At 46.9% G+C, this 15227-nt stretch overlaps 1 protein-coding gene across 20 annotated transcripts in view; it reads right to left on the reverse strand.

The window, feature by feature from the left end:
• zmiz1a (zinc finger, MIZ-type containing 1a) overlaps positions 1 to 15227 on the reverse strand; it is a 364054-nt gene that overhangs the window by 124093 nt on the left and 224734 nt on the right. For 19 of the 20 annotated variants that reach the window (XM_069885418.1, XM_069885419.1, XM_069885427.1 and 16 more), the window contains 2 exons: positions 14719 to 14838; positions 2181 to 2294 (listed from right to left, as the gene is read on the reverse strand). In XM_069885418.1, the coding sequence (XP_069741519.1) occupies positions 2181 to 2294; positions 14719 to 14787 (183 nt within the window). In that variant the 5' untranslated portion in view covers positions 14788 to 14838. Of the gene's footprint in view, positions 1 to 2180; positions 2295 to 14718; positions 14839 to 15227 lie in introns of those variants that run through there. The other variant, XM_069885426.1, reaches the window with a different exon arrangement.

Consider the following 15227-nt stretch of genomic DNA (forward strand, 5'->3'; position numbering starts at 1 on the left):
ATCCTTCTTAGTGCTTTTTTGAGCACAAACTCAAACTTCAAGGGCTGAAGGGCCTGTATGGTGCTGTACTGTTTTCTACTCGATGTCGCTATGTATTGGAAACTTAATTAATTTCACAGAGACACAGTTATATCCAAGCAATGCACGCTGTTGTTCTTTTAAGTATTTACAAATGCTACACAATCCCTTATCCTATTCATTTGTCATGAACTGCACAGAGACCTCATACAATGCAAAAGCTGAAATGATGCCAAGAGGTTAAATGGGGTTTAATTTTCCTCCCAAACACTATAAACCACAAAACTAATCTGTTTCCAAAGGGCAGAGAAAATGAAAGGACACTCGATCTGTAATTAAAAGAACACTGCACTGGGGGATGTTGTCCGCCTCTTCAGGGCATCATGGACGATCCGAAGCTTCACTCTCAGTGTGAAAATAATGACAGTTATTGAGTTATAGAACGGAAACCAGGCCCTGGGCCCAACCTGCAATGATGGTCACCGACTGTCTACCCACATTCCTGCCCACTGGTCCCGCACACCAGCGACCAGTTAACCATCTGACCCCCGTGTCTTTGGGTCACAGGGTGGGCCGCATCACAGGTTGCTGCAGAGCATCAGATTGGATGTCAATCCACGGGACCATAAGGGTGGGGGGGGGGGGTTGTGTGGTGGGCAGCGGACTTTTCCCTTTGGAGCAAAGAAGGATGAGAGGAGACTTAACAAGATATGAGAGGCATAGATAAGGTAGAGAGCCAATGCCTTTTACCCAGGGCAACAGTAGCAAACACGAAGGGAGGGAGTTAGGGAGATGTGATGTTTTTTTTTAATAGAGAGTTGTGGGGGCCTTGAATGTCTTGTCAGGGATGGTGGCAATATCCCTCCCTCTTGTGCAGGATAAACTCAGCAGGTCACACAGACTCCACAAAAAGTAAAGGGAAGACAAAGTTTTGGGCTTTTGTTGGGAATAGTACCCATCCGCTCTGGTTACCTTCCTGTGAATGCTGAGTTTCTCCAGCACATTTCCATCTATACCAGAGCACCACAGGGCTGCATTCTTAGCCCCCTGCTCTACTCACTTTACATCTACGACTGTGTGGTCCGGTACGATAATAACACCATCTACAAATTTGCTGTCGAGACTGCGGTAGTGGGTTGGATAAAGAAAGTTGCTGAGTCAGCATTGAAAACTTGGTTGAATGGTTCACCAACAACAACCTTTTGTTGGTGACTCAATGTCACCAAAACTAAGGAGCTGATTGTTGACTTCAGAAAGGGAGAACGAGAGGTGTTCAATCCATTGATCATTTGGGTGAATCAGAGGTGGAGAGGGTCAGCACATTTCTTGGGAGTGACTATCTCAGAGGATCTTTCCTGGACTCAACACACTAATGGCATCGTGAAGAAAGCATGAGAGTGCCTCTACTTCCACAGGAGTTTACGGAGGTTTTGTATGACATCAGGAACCTTGGGAAATTTTTACAGATGTGTGGTGGAAAGTGTGCTGACTGGATGCATCATGGTCTGGTATGGGGGCATCAATACCCCTGAGCGAAAAGGACATCACAGGCAAATTCCTCCCCTCTATCGAGAACATCGACAGAGAATGCTGCTGTCAGAGAGCAGCAGCAATCAACAAGGACCCACAATACCCAGCACATGCTTTGTTCTCACTGCTACCATCAGTAAAAAGGTACAGATGCCCCAAGACTTGCCCCACCAGGTTCAGGGAACAGCTGCTTCCCCTCCTCAACAACAAACTCAATCAGGGACTCATTTAAGGACTTTCTTTTGCACTTTACTGAAAATTTTAAAAATTCTTTCTGTCTTGCATAGTTTGTTTACATGCATTATCTGTTTACGTTTCTTTATTTGTTTACATGTGTAGTTGAGTACAGTTTTATTTTGCACAACCAATAAGGGTAATTCTGTCTCACCCACATAGAAAGGAATCTCACGGTTGTGTGATGTCGTGTATGTACTCTGACAATAAATCTGAAATCTCATCTGAACCTGATCTGAATGAGCACAGGTTCAAAGAGGGTGACCTCTGCAGCATGTTCAAGAAGGAGTATGACACACTGGCAAGCAAGAGAAGGATGCACAATGTCCTTACCCCTGGCTCTGACCTGTGGAGGAAAGCCTCCCGGCAACAAGGATAAAATATCTGAGTGAACTCACCGTCAGGCAGCCCATCAGACTCTGCTCGAAGGGTCTCTGGAAGGCGCGTGGGTCACCACACCAGTCGAGGAGTTCGGTGGCAGCGGTTTGGAAGTTTGCTGGGTTCTGTAGGTGCTGTGGACAAAACAGATGGAGTTTACATGTCAGGAAGGAGAAACTAGTTCTACTAGTTCTAAACAGCCCAGATGGGAATCAACAGCCACATTGGACCAGCATTCATCACACTAGAACCCTCTTCCGATGACTGTAGTCAACATAAAATGGAGGGGTTACATGTAAAACTACAAAGCTGGAGAAACTCAGCTGGTCAAACCATGCACTTTATATAGCAAAGATAAAGATACAGAACCCACATTTCAGGCTTGAGCCCTTCATTAAGGCATGAACAAAATGCAGGCAAATGCCTGAAAGAAACTCATCAGTTCAAAAGTGTCCACAGAAAACTAACGTTTCAGGCCTTGATGAAGGGCTCAAGTCCAAAATGTGGGTTCTGTATCTTTATCTTTGCCACATAAAGTCCACATTTTGACCTGCTGAGTTTCTCCAGCATCGTGTTTTAACTTCAGTAACAGTATCTGAGGGTTTTCGTGCTTTACTCACGGAGGGTTGTATAACACTTCTGGCCAGAAGTTGCTGCATCTGCCAATCAAGATCAAGTCCACCCACAAGTGAGCGATTGGCTCCTTTGAATGTACACACACCTTGCCATTGGCTCCCTCAATCAGCTGCTCTATTTTTGGGCATACCTGAGATGGCCCTTCCAGCTGGCTACTGTGTAAAGTTCAGCACATGGAGTAGCTGGGTCTCTTTTCTCATGGGAATGAACCTGAGCTCCACTCCAACTTGCGAGCCGTGGGTGACTCTGGAAGGTCATTTGCAAGGTGTGTGACAGATAAGGGTTGGTGGGTTATCGAGGTGCATGTCCATTATCACCTGTGTTGCAACAATAACTGGTGATTGGGGTGCCGTAATCGAGGGGTGGCAAGTATTGCCGGTGGCGTCATTAACTCATTGGGATTAGTAGCGAATGCTACAAATTTAGTTGTGTTTAGTTGTGTCCGAAGCAAATGCATTGTGTGCACCTTATCTGATTGTGTGGGTGTTCGCTGTCTAGGCGGCAATTTTCCCAGCGGGCAAATAAAGATCAGATTGTGCTCAGACTCGTGGATTGTTTTGCACATCACACGGTTCTATTCTCAACAGGCTGGAGCTTACGGTGAACAATGAACCAGTCGGACCTGCCAGATACATCTCACCCCATCACCCTACTGGCTTTCTTCACTCTCTAACCCCCGCGAGGTTAGCACCTGGTAGCATGCTCATGTGTGTGTTGTATTTTGTATGCACCTGTATGCATGTATCTTTATATATCTCCATGTATAGGTGTGTTCATGCTTGTGTACGTAAGTGTTATCTATGTGTGTATTTATCTAGGGGAAAGTAAATATTTATGCAGAGCCACGTGCACAAATGTCCTTGTGTGCAGCAACTGTGTTTGTGTGTGTGTGAAATGTCCCTGCTTTGATCAACCTGAGCACATAACAGCACAGGAAGTGGGTAGTCTGTGCCAAACTATTATTTTGCCTCATCCCATTGACCTGCACCATCCATAACCCTCCCATCCATGCACCTGTCCAAATTTGTCTTAAATGTTAAAATTGAGTACGCATTCACCACTTCAGCTGACAGCTTGTTCCACACCCCCACTACTATCTATGTGAAGAAGTTACACCCTTGTGTTCCCCCTGAACTTTTCCCCTTTCACCATTAACCCATATCCTCTGGTTTGGATCTCACCCACCCTCAGTGGAAAAAGCCCACCTACATTGACTCTGTCCATACCCAGCTCAGTTTTGTACCCCTCTATCATATCTGACAACCTTACTTTTCATAGTCAACAGGCTCAACCTAGAAAACTGAGGAGTCAATCTATTGGTGGCACAGAGAGAGGACGAGAGGAGAGAAGAACCACAAGATAAAACACACATGAAAGTGGAAGGAGCAGCAGGTCCTCTAAGCCCTGCCTCACCCATTTCATTTGATCATGGTTGATCTATAATGGCCCTAACTCCTCCTCTGCACTGATTGTCCAGAACCCACGATTCTTTGATCTATATTTATCCACTCCCGCTTTAACCACTTTTGTCATCCAGTCTCCACCAGCCACCAGAGCAGATTCACTATTGTCCAGGAGAAATGTTTACAGATCTTGGCTGCAAATGATGCCACCTTGCTTGAAGCTCTCCCATTGGTGGAAACATCTCTACATCGACCTTGTCAAGCCCCCACCCCCCTACCACTTAGGATCTGATCTAGTTGAATAAGGTCACCAGTAAAACGTGCAAGTCTGCAGACACTGTGGTTGAAGTAAAAACATGATGCTGGAGAAACTCAGCAGGTCAAACAGCATACATAACCAACGTTTCGGGATTGAGCCCTTCATCAAGGGATGAGCCATAACGTTGGTTATGTATCTTTATCAAACAATGGACATTGTTTGACCTGCTGAGTTTTTCCAGCATCGTGTTTCCAATGAATAAGGACGCACCTCATTCTTCTCAACTCCAACAAACACAAACCCTACCCATTTTGTGGGAAGACAACATTCCCAGACCAGGAATTAGCCAGATGAATCTCCCATGGGCTGCCTCTATCACCGTTCCAGGTGAGGTCTCACTAAGATCGTTTATACCAAACTTCCATCATTTTAAAGTCCAACTCCTTTGTAGTGAAGAACAACATGCCATGTGTTCCCTCAACTCCTTGTTGGACCTGTCTGTTAGCTCATTGGGATTCATGCAGTTGGCTCATTTTGAGAACACACTCTACAGTGCTGTTCAACCGTTTGCATTGATATATGGTGCTCAGCCCAGCCCCCCTTGGAATATTTGCAACTTGAAGGTCTATCTCAGAACCAGTGTCGGAGCAGATTGAAGTCAATGGTCAGACAGTTGTGAAAATTCATCCAGAGGTGTCACATGTAGTCCATTCGCCAACACCCCATCACACACACAGCCCCCATGCAAACACCCACACATAAACACACATCCACATACACACAACCATGCAAACACCCCCTCCCCCCCAAAAAGGCACACTATCAGATACAGGCAGACACAAACACAAGCAATCACACATGAAAACACATGCAGATAGAATACAGAGACACACATATAAGCAAAGTGACACTCAACACATACAGAATATACTATTTCACACACACAATTCGACAGGCACACACACAATTCGACAGGCAAACACACAATTGCACCTTCATACACTCAAATACAAGCAAAGTTAAACACGTCTGCACAACACATGTTGTCAACTGCACACATACACAAACACAAGCATATACACACAGAAACATTTCCCCCCCCACTCCCCCCCAAATACAGAGAGTTCTAAGTTCCTTATCTACGACTCTGTAGCTGCCAAACATCACTGCCTTTTCTGGTGACTCCACGGAGATAAAGTCTCCTTTGTTTCTCTCTCATCTGTGACCTACAATGGAACATTGGTCTCTGCCATGAGTCAGAGAACATGCTGTTTCATGGAGATAAGAAGAAAGGTAATCAGCAGTTTACTTTCCGAAACCAACTTTGGTGGGGGTGGGGGGGGGGGGGGGGGGGGTGCGGTAGAGAGAAGAATTCCCGAACATTTCTGCATCAGAGAAATAACTGCACGCACACTTAATGTCAAGACTGAGTGGAAAACGTCTTGAAAGACCCCGCACCTGACCCAGGGCACGATATTTCGAGTTGTGGAGCCACAGGGAGCTACCATTCAGCTCACGGAGTCATTTGCCAATTCCTAAATTATGGAGAGGTTTAAACCAAAGGGTGTGCGACAGAAGGAGGAACTGCTTCCAGGAGCAGATGGTAGCTCTGAGATAATTCACCTAGGAATTGGTATGGGGACACCATTAAGCCTGAGCATAAAGCAAGGGTAGAAGATACAGCTCAGGACACCACATGCAAAACCTACCCACCATCAAGAATGCTGCTGTCGGAGAGCAGCAGCAATCAGGATCCATACCACCCAGCACATGCTCTGTTCTCGCTGCAGCCATCAGGAAAGAGGTCTAGGTGCCACAAGTCTCACTCCACCAGGTTCAGGAACAGCTGCCTCCCCCTCCACCATCAGACTCCTCAACAATAAACTCAATCAGGGACTCATTTAAGGACTCTTACTTTTACACTTTATTGAATTTTTTCTCTCTTTGCATTGGACAATTTAAAAAATATTTGTTTACACGCATACATTGTGTACAATACAGTTTTTTTCCCCACTACCAATAAATGGTAATTCTGCCTGGCCCTCAGGAAAAAGAATCTCAGGGCTGTATGTGCTGTCATGTCTGTATTCTGAATAGATCTGAAAGCTAAATCAAAAGGGAGTTGATTCAAAGTTTTATACGAACAGAAACAAGCAACTTGGAATGAACATGAGGAGATGGTGGAATCTGGTTCAATGGTGGCTTTTCGCAGGGGAATTGGATGAGAGGCGGGGGCAGGTTTGGAGCCAGCAGAGGGAATGGTGAGGCACTCACCTTACACCCTATGTTGGATTCCATGGATCCAGGCTCAACCAAAAACGTAAACCCCTCAACTTTAGGTTCCCTCTGTGCTCTCACACGGCACAGTTCGTACTTCATTGTGCAGTTCACCACTTCTTGCAGCTGACTGCTTCATCCTTCAAAATTTCTCAAAAAACACCATAGATTCAACCCGTGTATACTCATGTAACTGTTGAACTTTTTGGACCACTTTTTTGGGCTTAAAAAAAGGGGAGTTGACTTTTATATGGGATAAACTTTTGACTGTCGTAAGTACCTGCGGCATTCAAGGGGTTGGGAGCTCGGATGGCCAGGACCGGGTGGAAAGTCTGCTTTCAGAGCGTCAGGAGTTCGGATGGGTGGGTGGTTGAGGTTTGAGGAGTTCATTGGGGTGGTTGGGGAGTGGCGAGTTTGGGCGAGTGGTCAGAGTGTGGGGTGTTCGGATGAGTGGGCGGTCGGCGTGAGGGGGAGTTTGGACGGGTGGGCGGTTGGGGTGTGAGGAGTTTGGATGGCGGGCAGTCGGAGTGTCGGGTGTTCGGATGAGTGGGAGGTTGGAGTATGGGGTGTTCAGATGGGCGAGTGGTCAGGGTGTGGGGAGATTGGATGGGCGGGTGGTTGGGGTGTGGCGAGTTTGGGCGTGTGGTCAGAGTGTGGAGTGTTTGGATGAGTGGGCATTCAGGGTGTGGGGAGTTCGGATGGGCGGGCGATCGGAGTGTGGGGTGTTCGGATGAGCGGACGGTCGGAGTGAGGGGAGTTTGGACAGGTGGGCAGTTGGGGTGTGATGAGTTTGGATGGCGGGCGATCGGAGTGTTGGATGTTCAGATGAGCAGGCTGTCAAGGTGGGGTGTCGGGAGTTTGGATGGGTGGGTAGTCGGGGTGAGAGGTGTTGTGGGTGTGGGCAGTTGAGGTGTGGGGAGTTTGGATGGCAGGCAGTCAGAGTGTAGGATGTTCGGATGAGCAGGCAGTCATGATGTGGGGTGTTTGGGTGAGCAGGCGGTCGAGGTGTGGGGAGTTTGGATGGGCGGGTAGTGGGGGTGTGGGGAGTTTGGATGGGGGGTGGTCGGGGTGTAAAATTTAAAAAGTTAATGATATACGTTCCCTCTGCTGATGCATTTAACTCTATATTCAGCAACTGAGCTTGGTCAATGACAAAGGCTTTAGTGAATGAAGAAATAGGATATTTATAAGTTTAAATTGTTTTGTGGTGAAAAAAAAATTAACATTTATTTATTTATTTAAACTTCTAAAAAATGAAATAGGTTAAGGATTTCTGTTACAACTTTGTGATTTTAAGTTCCTCGGAGGTTATATATCTCAAGCAAAACATTCCAATAACTGCAGGCAGCTGAAAGATTGAATTTCTTTCTCTGCCTTCAACCTTGTATGATTTCTTACCCGGCATTTTTTCCAAACCTGTTCGATTTGATGCTTTATTCTGCTCTTTAATTTTTCCCTCCTGATTAATCCCAGGATGCTTTCCTGATCCTCTGAAGATTTGTTCTCCCGCAACCAGGCAGAAGATACGGTGCTGAAGACCAGCCCCTCTAGGTTCAAGAACAGTTTCTTTCCAACAGTGAACAGACTCTTGAACCTCTCCATTACACTAATCAGTGACTGCTCCAGCACGACAGAAAGACTGCCTGCACTTTTGCCATTCACAAATTTTTGCACGACAATGGCTGTGAACATTTATTATCTATCTATCTTTTGTTTTATTGCCTCTCTTTTTTGGACATAATAAACAGTCACTGGCCCTTCTAGCCCACGAGCCTGTGCCGCCCAATTACAACCAATTGACCTACAACCCCGGTTCGCTTTGAAAGGTGGGAGGAAACTGGAGCACCGGGAGGAAACACATACAAACTCCTTATAGACAGTGTGGGATTTGAACCCTGGATGCTGGCGTTGTAACAGTGCTGTGTCAACCACTGCACTAACCATGCCGTCCAATTAGCGTACTGCAGTAAAACCCCTGCTGTCTGGGTTTCAAGCAACCGGCAATGCCCAACGACTGGCAAAAAAATTTACGGAAAGTAAAGAGGTAAAAAAATATGAGAGTTTAAAACCGGCCGTTAGTTCACCAATCCACACAACATACAAACTCAAGCAACCGGAATATTCATGTATCCGGCATCCACCCATTTTTACTGTTCGGCTGCAGCAAATAAGAATTTCAGTGCATATGTTCAATGTTTAGGACAACAACCTCTCATTGTCCTTATCGAGGCAGGTGGGGTTTAACCACGGCTGTCAAGCTCAAGTCAGCTGATTATCCATATTATCAGCACCAAATAAGGTCAGAGCTGGCACGCCGAAATGTGACTTAAATGTGCTAGTGAGAAAAGAGAAAATCTACCTGTTCCCTCATGATAAAATTAAATAATTTTGTCTCCCGAAATTTTATTCTTTCATTTTGATTTGGCAACTGGTTGTACCTTAACAGGGTGAGAGGTCCAGCACAGAAAGCTTCCCCCTTGGGGAGGGGTGGGGGGAGAGAGCTACCATTTTTGTCAGTTCCTAGCTGGCACAGTGCTGCTTCTGCAGGACAAATAACGTCAAAGAGGAAATAAAATGGTGCAGGCACTCTGGAGGTCGAAGGCACGCCAGGTAAAAAAAAGGGGGAAGAATTTCACACACGTGCCCATTTGGTCTGTTCAAGGGACATTTAATCTCTGACCAAGGTCATGGGCCACCAGCTTCATTTAATATGGAGAGGCTGAATTTGCCTGCCAGCTGGGCACTCCCAGAGAGAAGCAACGCTTGTTCGTATGTTCTCAGCTTTAACGGTGACTTCTGCTATGGAGCTGTGGGGCATGAGATGAACAAAAAGGCAGCAATCCAACTGGGTAAATGTCATGAGAGAGAGAGAGCACACAATCGTGGGATTGTTACAACACAGGACTGTGGAAATCTGTGCCATTCCCAGCCGAACAATCCTAACAGTCCCTGATCCTTGCTCATCGCTTTGCAAGGTATTCCACCCCCACCCTCCAATTCACTTTTGAAAGCACCTCCACCACTGCTCCCACTGCCGAGATCCAGACCACCACCACTCTCTCGTTCCGCACTCTGGGACTTGAGACCTGTCTTGGTTCCAGACCTGGGTTAATTGCACCATTTCGTTTTGGAGATGCAAGGGTGTTGGTGCCATGATACTCGTACCATGCTTAGCTACAATCCTCTCAATCTTTGAGTATCTTAAACCCCTTTCACACTTGTGTCCCACTAAATCAGCCATCCAGTGACCTGGGATAGGAGAAAGACCAGTGTGTCGGGGGGGGAAGAAATTGGAGGTTGATATTAATGCCACCTGGTTGGAGACTGCAGACAGAATGCGAGGTTTGGTTCCTCACATTTGCAGGTAGCCTTGATTTGCCAGAATGTGAGGTAATGGACTGACATGTCAGTGTGGCAATAGTGTGTGAATTAAAATGGTTGGCTACTGGGAGGGAGGAAGAGAGGGAAGGAGAAAAGGAGCAAGGGAAAGAAGGAGGGAGAGAGAGAAGGAAGGTGAGAGGGATGGAGGGAATGAGAGAGAGGGAGTATAAGGGATGGAGGGAGGGAAGGAGCGAGGGAGTGAGAAAGGAAGGTGAGAGGGATGGAGGGAAGGAGAGAGAAAGGGAGGGAAGGAGGGAGGGAGTGAGAAATGAAGGAGAGAGGGAGGAAGGGAAGGAGAGAGAAAACCAGTGTATGTCTGTGTCTTTGGTGTGTGCGGGTGTGTGTGTGCGCTTGTGGGTGTGTATGTGCATATACATGTGTGTGTGTGTGTGTGTGTGTGTGTGACTGTGAGTGCATGAGTAAGAATGAGTGTGCACGTGCATGAATGTGTGTGTATGAATGAGTGTGAGTGTGTGTGATTGTGCATGAGGTTATGTGTGTGACTGTGTGAGTGTGGGTGCGTGTGATTGTGTGTGAGGTTATGTGTGTGACTGTGTGAGTGTGAATGTGCGTGTGAAGCATCTTCATTCACGGGATGTGGAATGTATGGGTGTGGAAATGGAAATCTTGCTTTCACCTCTCAGCTGGCGTTCAGAGGTTCAAAATGAAGCACAGAGAAGAGGCAGGGTCAGTTAGTATAATCTCACACGTATCAAGGCGAGCAGCTCTCCTTTGTCTGCAGCCCAAAGGCTGGTAAAGAGTCACCAACCTCCCAATCCACCTTGCAAAAAGAAAAAGAAAGGAAAAAAAGCCAGTCCCAGATCTCTCACACCTCTTCAGCTCCCAGATAATTCCGACTCCATTGTCTCTCGACGACACCTACCTTTTCCAAGAGTACTTCCGACAGAACTCCCCATGAGACAGCCCAACTCGTGTAAAATTCCCAGAGGAAGTTACAAACAACTGCTCCAGGGAGGGCATGTTATGTCAAGTCCGGTTTCTGTCTTCTCAGTTTACCTCACCCTTTCTAGCCCTCGACACTAAACTAAGTCAGTGTGATGGGCACGAGTGAGGTTCACGGGGGGGGGGGGGGGTAGAGTGGGCAAGAGTGAGGGTTATGTGGTCAGTGTGAGGTGGGCAGGAGTGAAGGTCTTGGGGGGGTGGGTGAGTGAAAGGGGCAGGAGCCCATGTCTGCCAAATCTCTTTCCATCAAAATTCAAATTGGCATCTTGGATGGCATGGTTTAAGCAGTGCTTTTACAGTGGCAGTAACCCAGGTTTGAATCCCGCACTGTCTGTACGAATTTGTACCTTCTCCTCAAGTCTGCATGGGTTTTCCCCGAGGTTCCAGTTTCCTCCCACCTTCCAAAACGTACAGGGTTTTAGGTTAATTGGTTGTAACTAAGTGGCATCAATTTAAATGGGCCAGAATAAGAATCAGAATTTATTATCATTAAGTCATGAAATTTGTTGTTTAGCAGCAGTGGTCACAGGGCAAACATTCATATAAAAAACTGCCTTACAAAATAAATAATAAATACTGCACAAAAAGTCAAAGTGAGGCAGTGTCTGTGGTTCATTGATCATTCAGGAACCTGATGGCGGAGGGGAAGAAGCTGTCCTTGTGCCGGTGAATGCTCGTCTTCAGGCTCCTGTAACTCCTTCATGATGGTAGCAGAGTGAAGAGGGCAAGGCCTGGGTGGTGGGGATCCTTGTAGATGGCCTTGATGGAGTGATGTCTGGTGCCTGTGATGTTGCAGGCTGAGTAAACAACTCTGGAGTTTTTTTCTTGTCTTGAGTGTAGCAACTCTAAACCAGGCAGTGATGCAAACAGCCAGAATACTCTCCACGGTACACAAGCTTTCGAGTCTTCAATGACATACCAGACACCTCGCAAAGTATAGCTGCTGGTGAGCATTCTTTGTCATTTCATCAACATTTGGGGCTCCAGGACAGATTCTCAGAGATGTTGACACCCAGGAATTTGAAGTTCTTGACCCTCTCCACTGCTGAGGCCTCGACGATGACTGGGCCGTGTTCTCCTGACTTCCTCGAAGTCCACAATCAATCAATTTTGTGCTCAAGGTTGTTGTTGTTACACCATTTAAAGGGCTGATCTATCTCCCTCCTGTACATTTCCTCGTTGCCGTTTGTGATTCTGCCAACAACTGTGTCATCGGCAAATTTGTAGATAGCATTGGAATTGTGCCTGACCTCACAGACGTGGGTATAGCGAGTAGAGCAGTGGGCTAAGCGCGCATCCTTGGGGTGCGCCTGAGCTGATGATCAGTGAGGAGGAGACATTGCTTCCAATTTGTACTGACTGTGGTCTTCCGATGAGAAAGTCAAGGATCCAGTGGCAGAGGCCCAGGGGTTGGAGGTTCTTGACCACTGCTGAGGGAGCAATGGTGTTGAAGGCTGAGATGTGGTCTACAAAGAACAGCTGGGTTCTACTGTGTTGTAAGTGAGAAAAATGATGAATTTATCCAAACATGGTGCTCATTGACACTGTTTTCAGTGACCATATATGATAGAGCAGTGGTTCTCATCTTTTTTTCCACTCACATGCCTCCTTAAGTAATCCCTTACCAACCACAGAGTTTCTTTGGCATCTTATGCCATAGGTGCTCTCTGGGTAGTAAGGGATTACTTAAAGTGGTATGTGAATGGAAACAAAAGGTTGAGAACCACTGCCATATAACGAACAAGCCAAGAATCATCAAACCATCATCCACTCAAACACGACACCACACAAGATCAGGCAGCTTGGTTTCAGACAAATCCCGTTTTGACTGGGCGTCTTGCCAGCAGCCTGACATGATTTTCCTTCCAGTAGTCTCACAGCTCAGTTCAGTCATGACCTCCGACGCAGCCTGGGTAGAGTTTGCACGTTTCCCACCTCTCACCATGTACAGGTAAGGTTCCTTTGGGTGACGAGGTTCCCCCCTACACCCCGGGGATGTGAGGGTAATGGCCACTGGAAACTGTCCCAAGCCTCTAGGCGAGTGGTAGATTATGGGGGACGTTTAGTGGGAACGATGAGAGTTTGACAGTTGGCATGGGCTCAGTGCTGACCGGTCTGACTCTTTGACACACAACTCCCTTGGCTATCACCACACTCTGGAAAAGCTTCAAAAGGTCTGCTGATATCTCCCCAACTCCACTGTACGACCAAGGTCAAGGTCCGCAAGTGCAGGACACCATTATCACCTTCAGATTGCCCTACCAGGACACAATCACTTTGATTCGAAAAAATATCAGACGTCAAGGATGGACAATAGATTTTGCTGGCAATGCCTGCATCCAAGCCAAGTTTACTGTCATCTGATTGTACAAGTACAACCCAATGAAACAGTGTTCTCCGTTTCTTGGTGCAAAACACGCAGATACACAACAAGGTATAACACACATACAGGCAAACAATACATATGCATGACAAGTGTTCATAGATAGAAATAAATAAATATTTCTTTTGCGTGAATGTGAGAGCCCTGGATGGTCAGTGTGAGCAGTTTCTTTGGTTGTTCAGCATTCTCACTGCCCGTGGGAAGAAGACCGAATAAATTACAGATAGGTTGCCCATCTCTCAACTGCACACGGTCAAAATCCAACCATACTGATGGAGTACCTTCACCGGAGAGACTACTGAAATTCACGAAAGGTTGCTCATCGCCACATGTCTGTGGACATGCTCGCCTTGCCAGGGATGGCCACATCTTGTGAAAGAATTTTAAAAAAATATCACTGACCCATCCCACCACGAGTCGAAGATGAGAGATTTCAGGTAAAGGGGAAGAGATCAGCCTGTAGTAAAATATGAAAGTCCGCAGACACCGTGGTTGAAGTAAAAATAATATTGGAGAAACCCAGTTGGTCAAACAGTGACTTTACACAGCAAAGATAAAAATACATAACCATCGTTTCAGGCTTGAGCCCTTCATCAAAGTTTGAGCAAACTGTCATCAGGTGCCTGAATAAATGGTAGGGGGGGGATGGTGGGGGCAGGGGGAGGAGCACGGTCCCACAGGCAGGAGGTAAAAGGTGGATAAGGGAGGGAGGGCACAGCAGCAAACAGGGGGAGGGGGGATGGCTCTGAGAATGGAGAACTTGGACTGGTCTAGCAGAAACTGGAGAAGTCAATGTGAATGCCATGTGGAATGCACAGATGGAATTTTGGGTGTTGTTCCTCCAATTTACACTGGTCTTGGTTTGGCAGCGCATGAGGCCATGAACAGATAGGTCCGCGTGGAAGCAGGGCAAATGAAGTACTCCCCGTTCTCTCTCTCTTCCATGTCCCTCTACTTCTCTTCCTCCAGCTCTCTACCCCTTCCCTCCTTATTCACAGAGCCATCCCCCATGTCCCCGCTTACTGCTGTGCCCTCCCTTCCTTACCCACCTACTTCCTTGCCCCTCCCTGCCACCCTTTTGTGCATACACCTGCTGACAATTTTTCACACTTGCCCGAAACATTGGTTATGTATCTGTACCTTTGGTTTACAAAGTATGATATTTAACCAGCTGAGTTTTCCCCAGCAAATCCTCGATTGTAGTAGCTTTCACCAGTGAGCAGAATACAAGAGCAGGGTTGTGGGATGTTCCTTACCTGCTTTATACACTGCAGCCGATCATTCGTCTGCTGGATGTGTCTGTCCATGGAAGTTACTGTGTTCATCTTTATTCTCTCTTCCTGCCTTCTACCTGTAAGCCATTAAACTTTTCCACTCTGCAAAACAAAAACAGAACTGAATCACTGACGGAGGCTGGAGAGCCCGGCAGCACTTAGTCACATCACAGATGGTTCGCGGCGCATTTGTTTTTGTAGGTTGACGTGTCATGACAGTGAATGAGAAACGCAAAGCCATTATGTCACCTCGAGACTCCTGACCACGTGGGCACAACTCATTCCGCAGGTCAGTGGGCGGTCGGTGCCACAGCCTTGGCTGCACCTGCAGGGATTCCCTTTGGCATTCGGTCCCCAGCTGCTGTGGTTGCTTCCTCACTTAAGGAACATCACAGACTGGGATGTCCACACCCCAGAAACTAATAACACTTGCGGAGGGTGTGACTTCAGGCTCTGGAGGTGCAGCCACCACTAGAGAAGGATTAACCTTG

This window comes from Narcine bancroftii, chromosome 6, assembly GCF_036971445.1.
Source record: "Narcine bancroftii isolate sNarBan1 chromosome 6, sNarBan1.hap1, whole genome shotgun sequence".
Taxonomy (NCBI): domain Eukaryota; kingdom Metazoa; phylum Chordata; class Chondrichthyes; order Torpediniformes; family Narcinidae; genus Narcine; species Narcine bancroftii.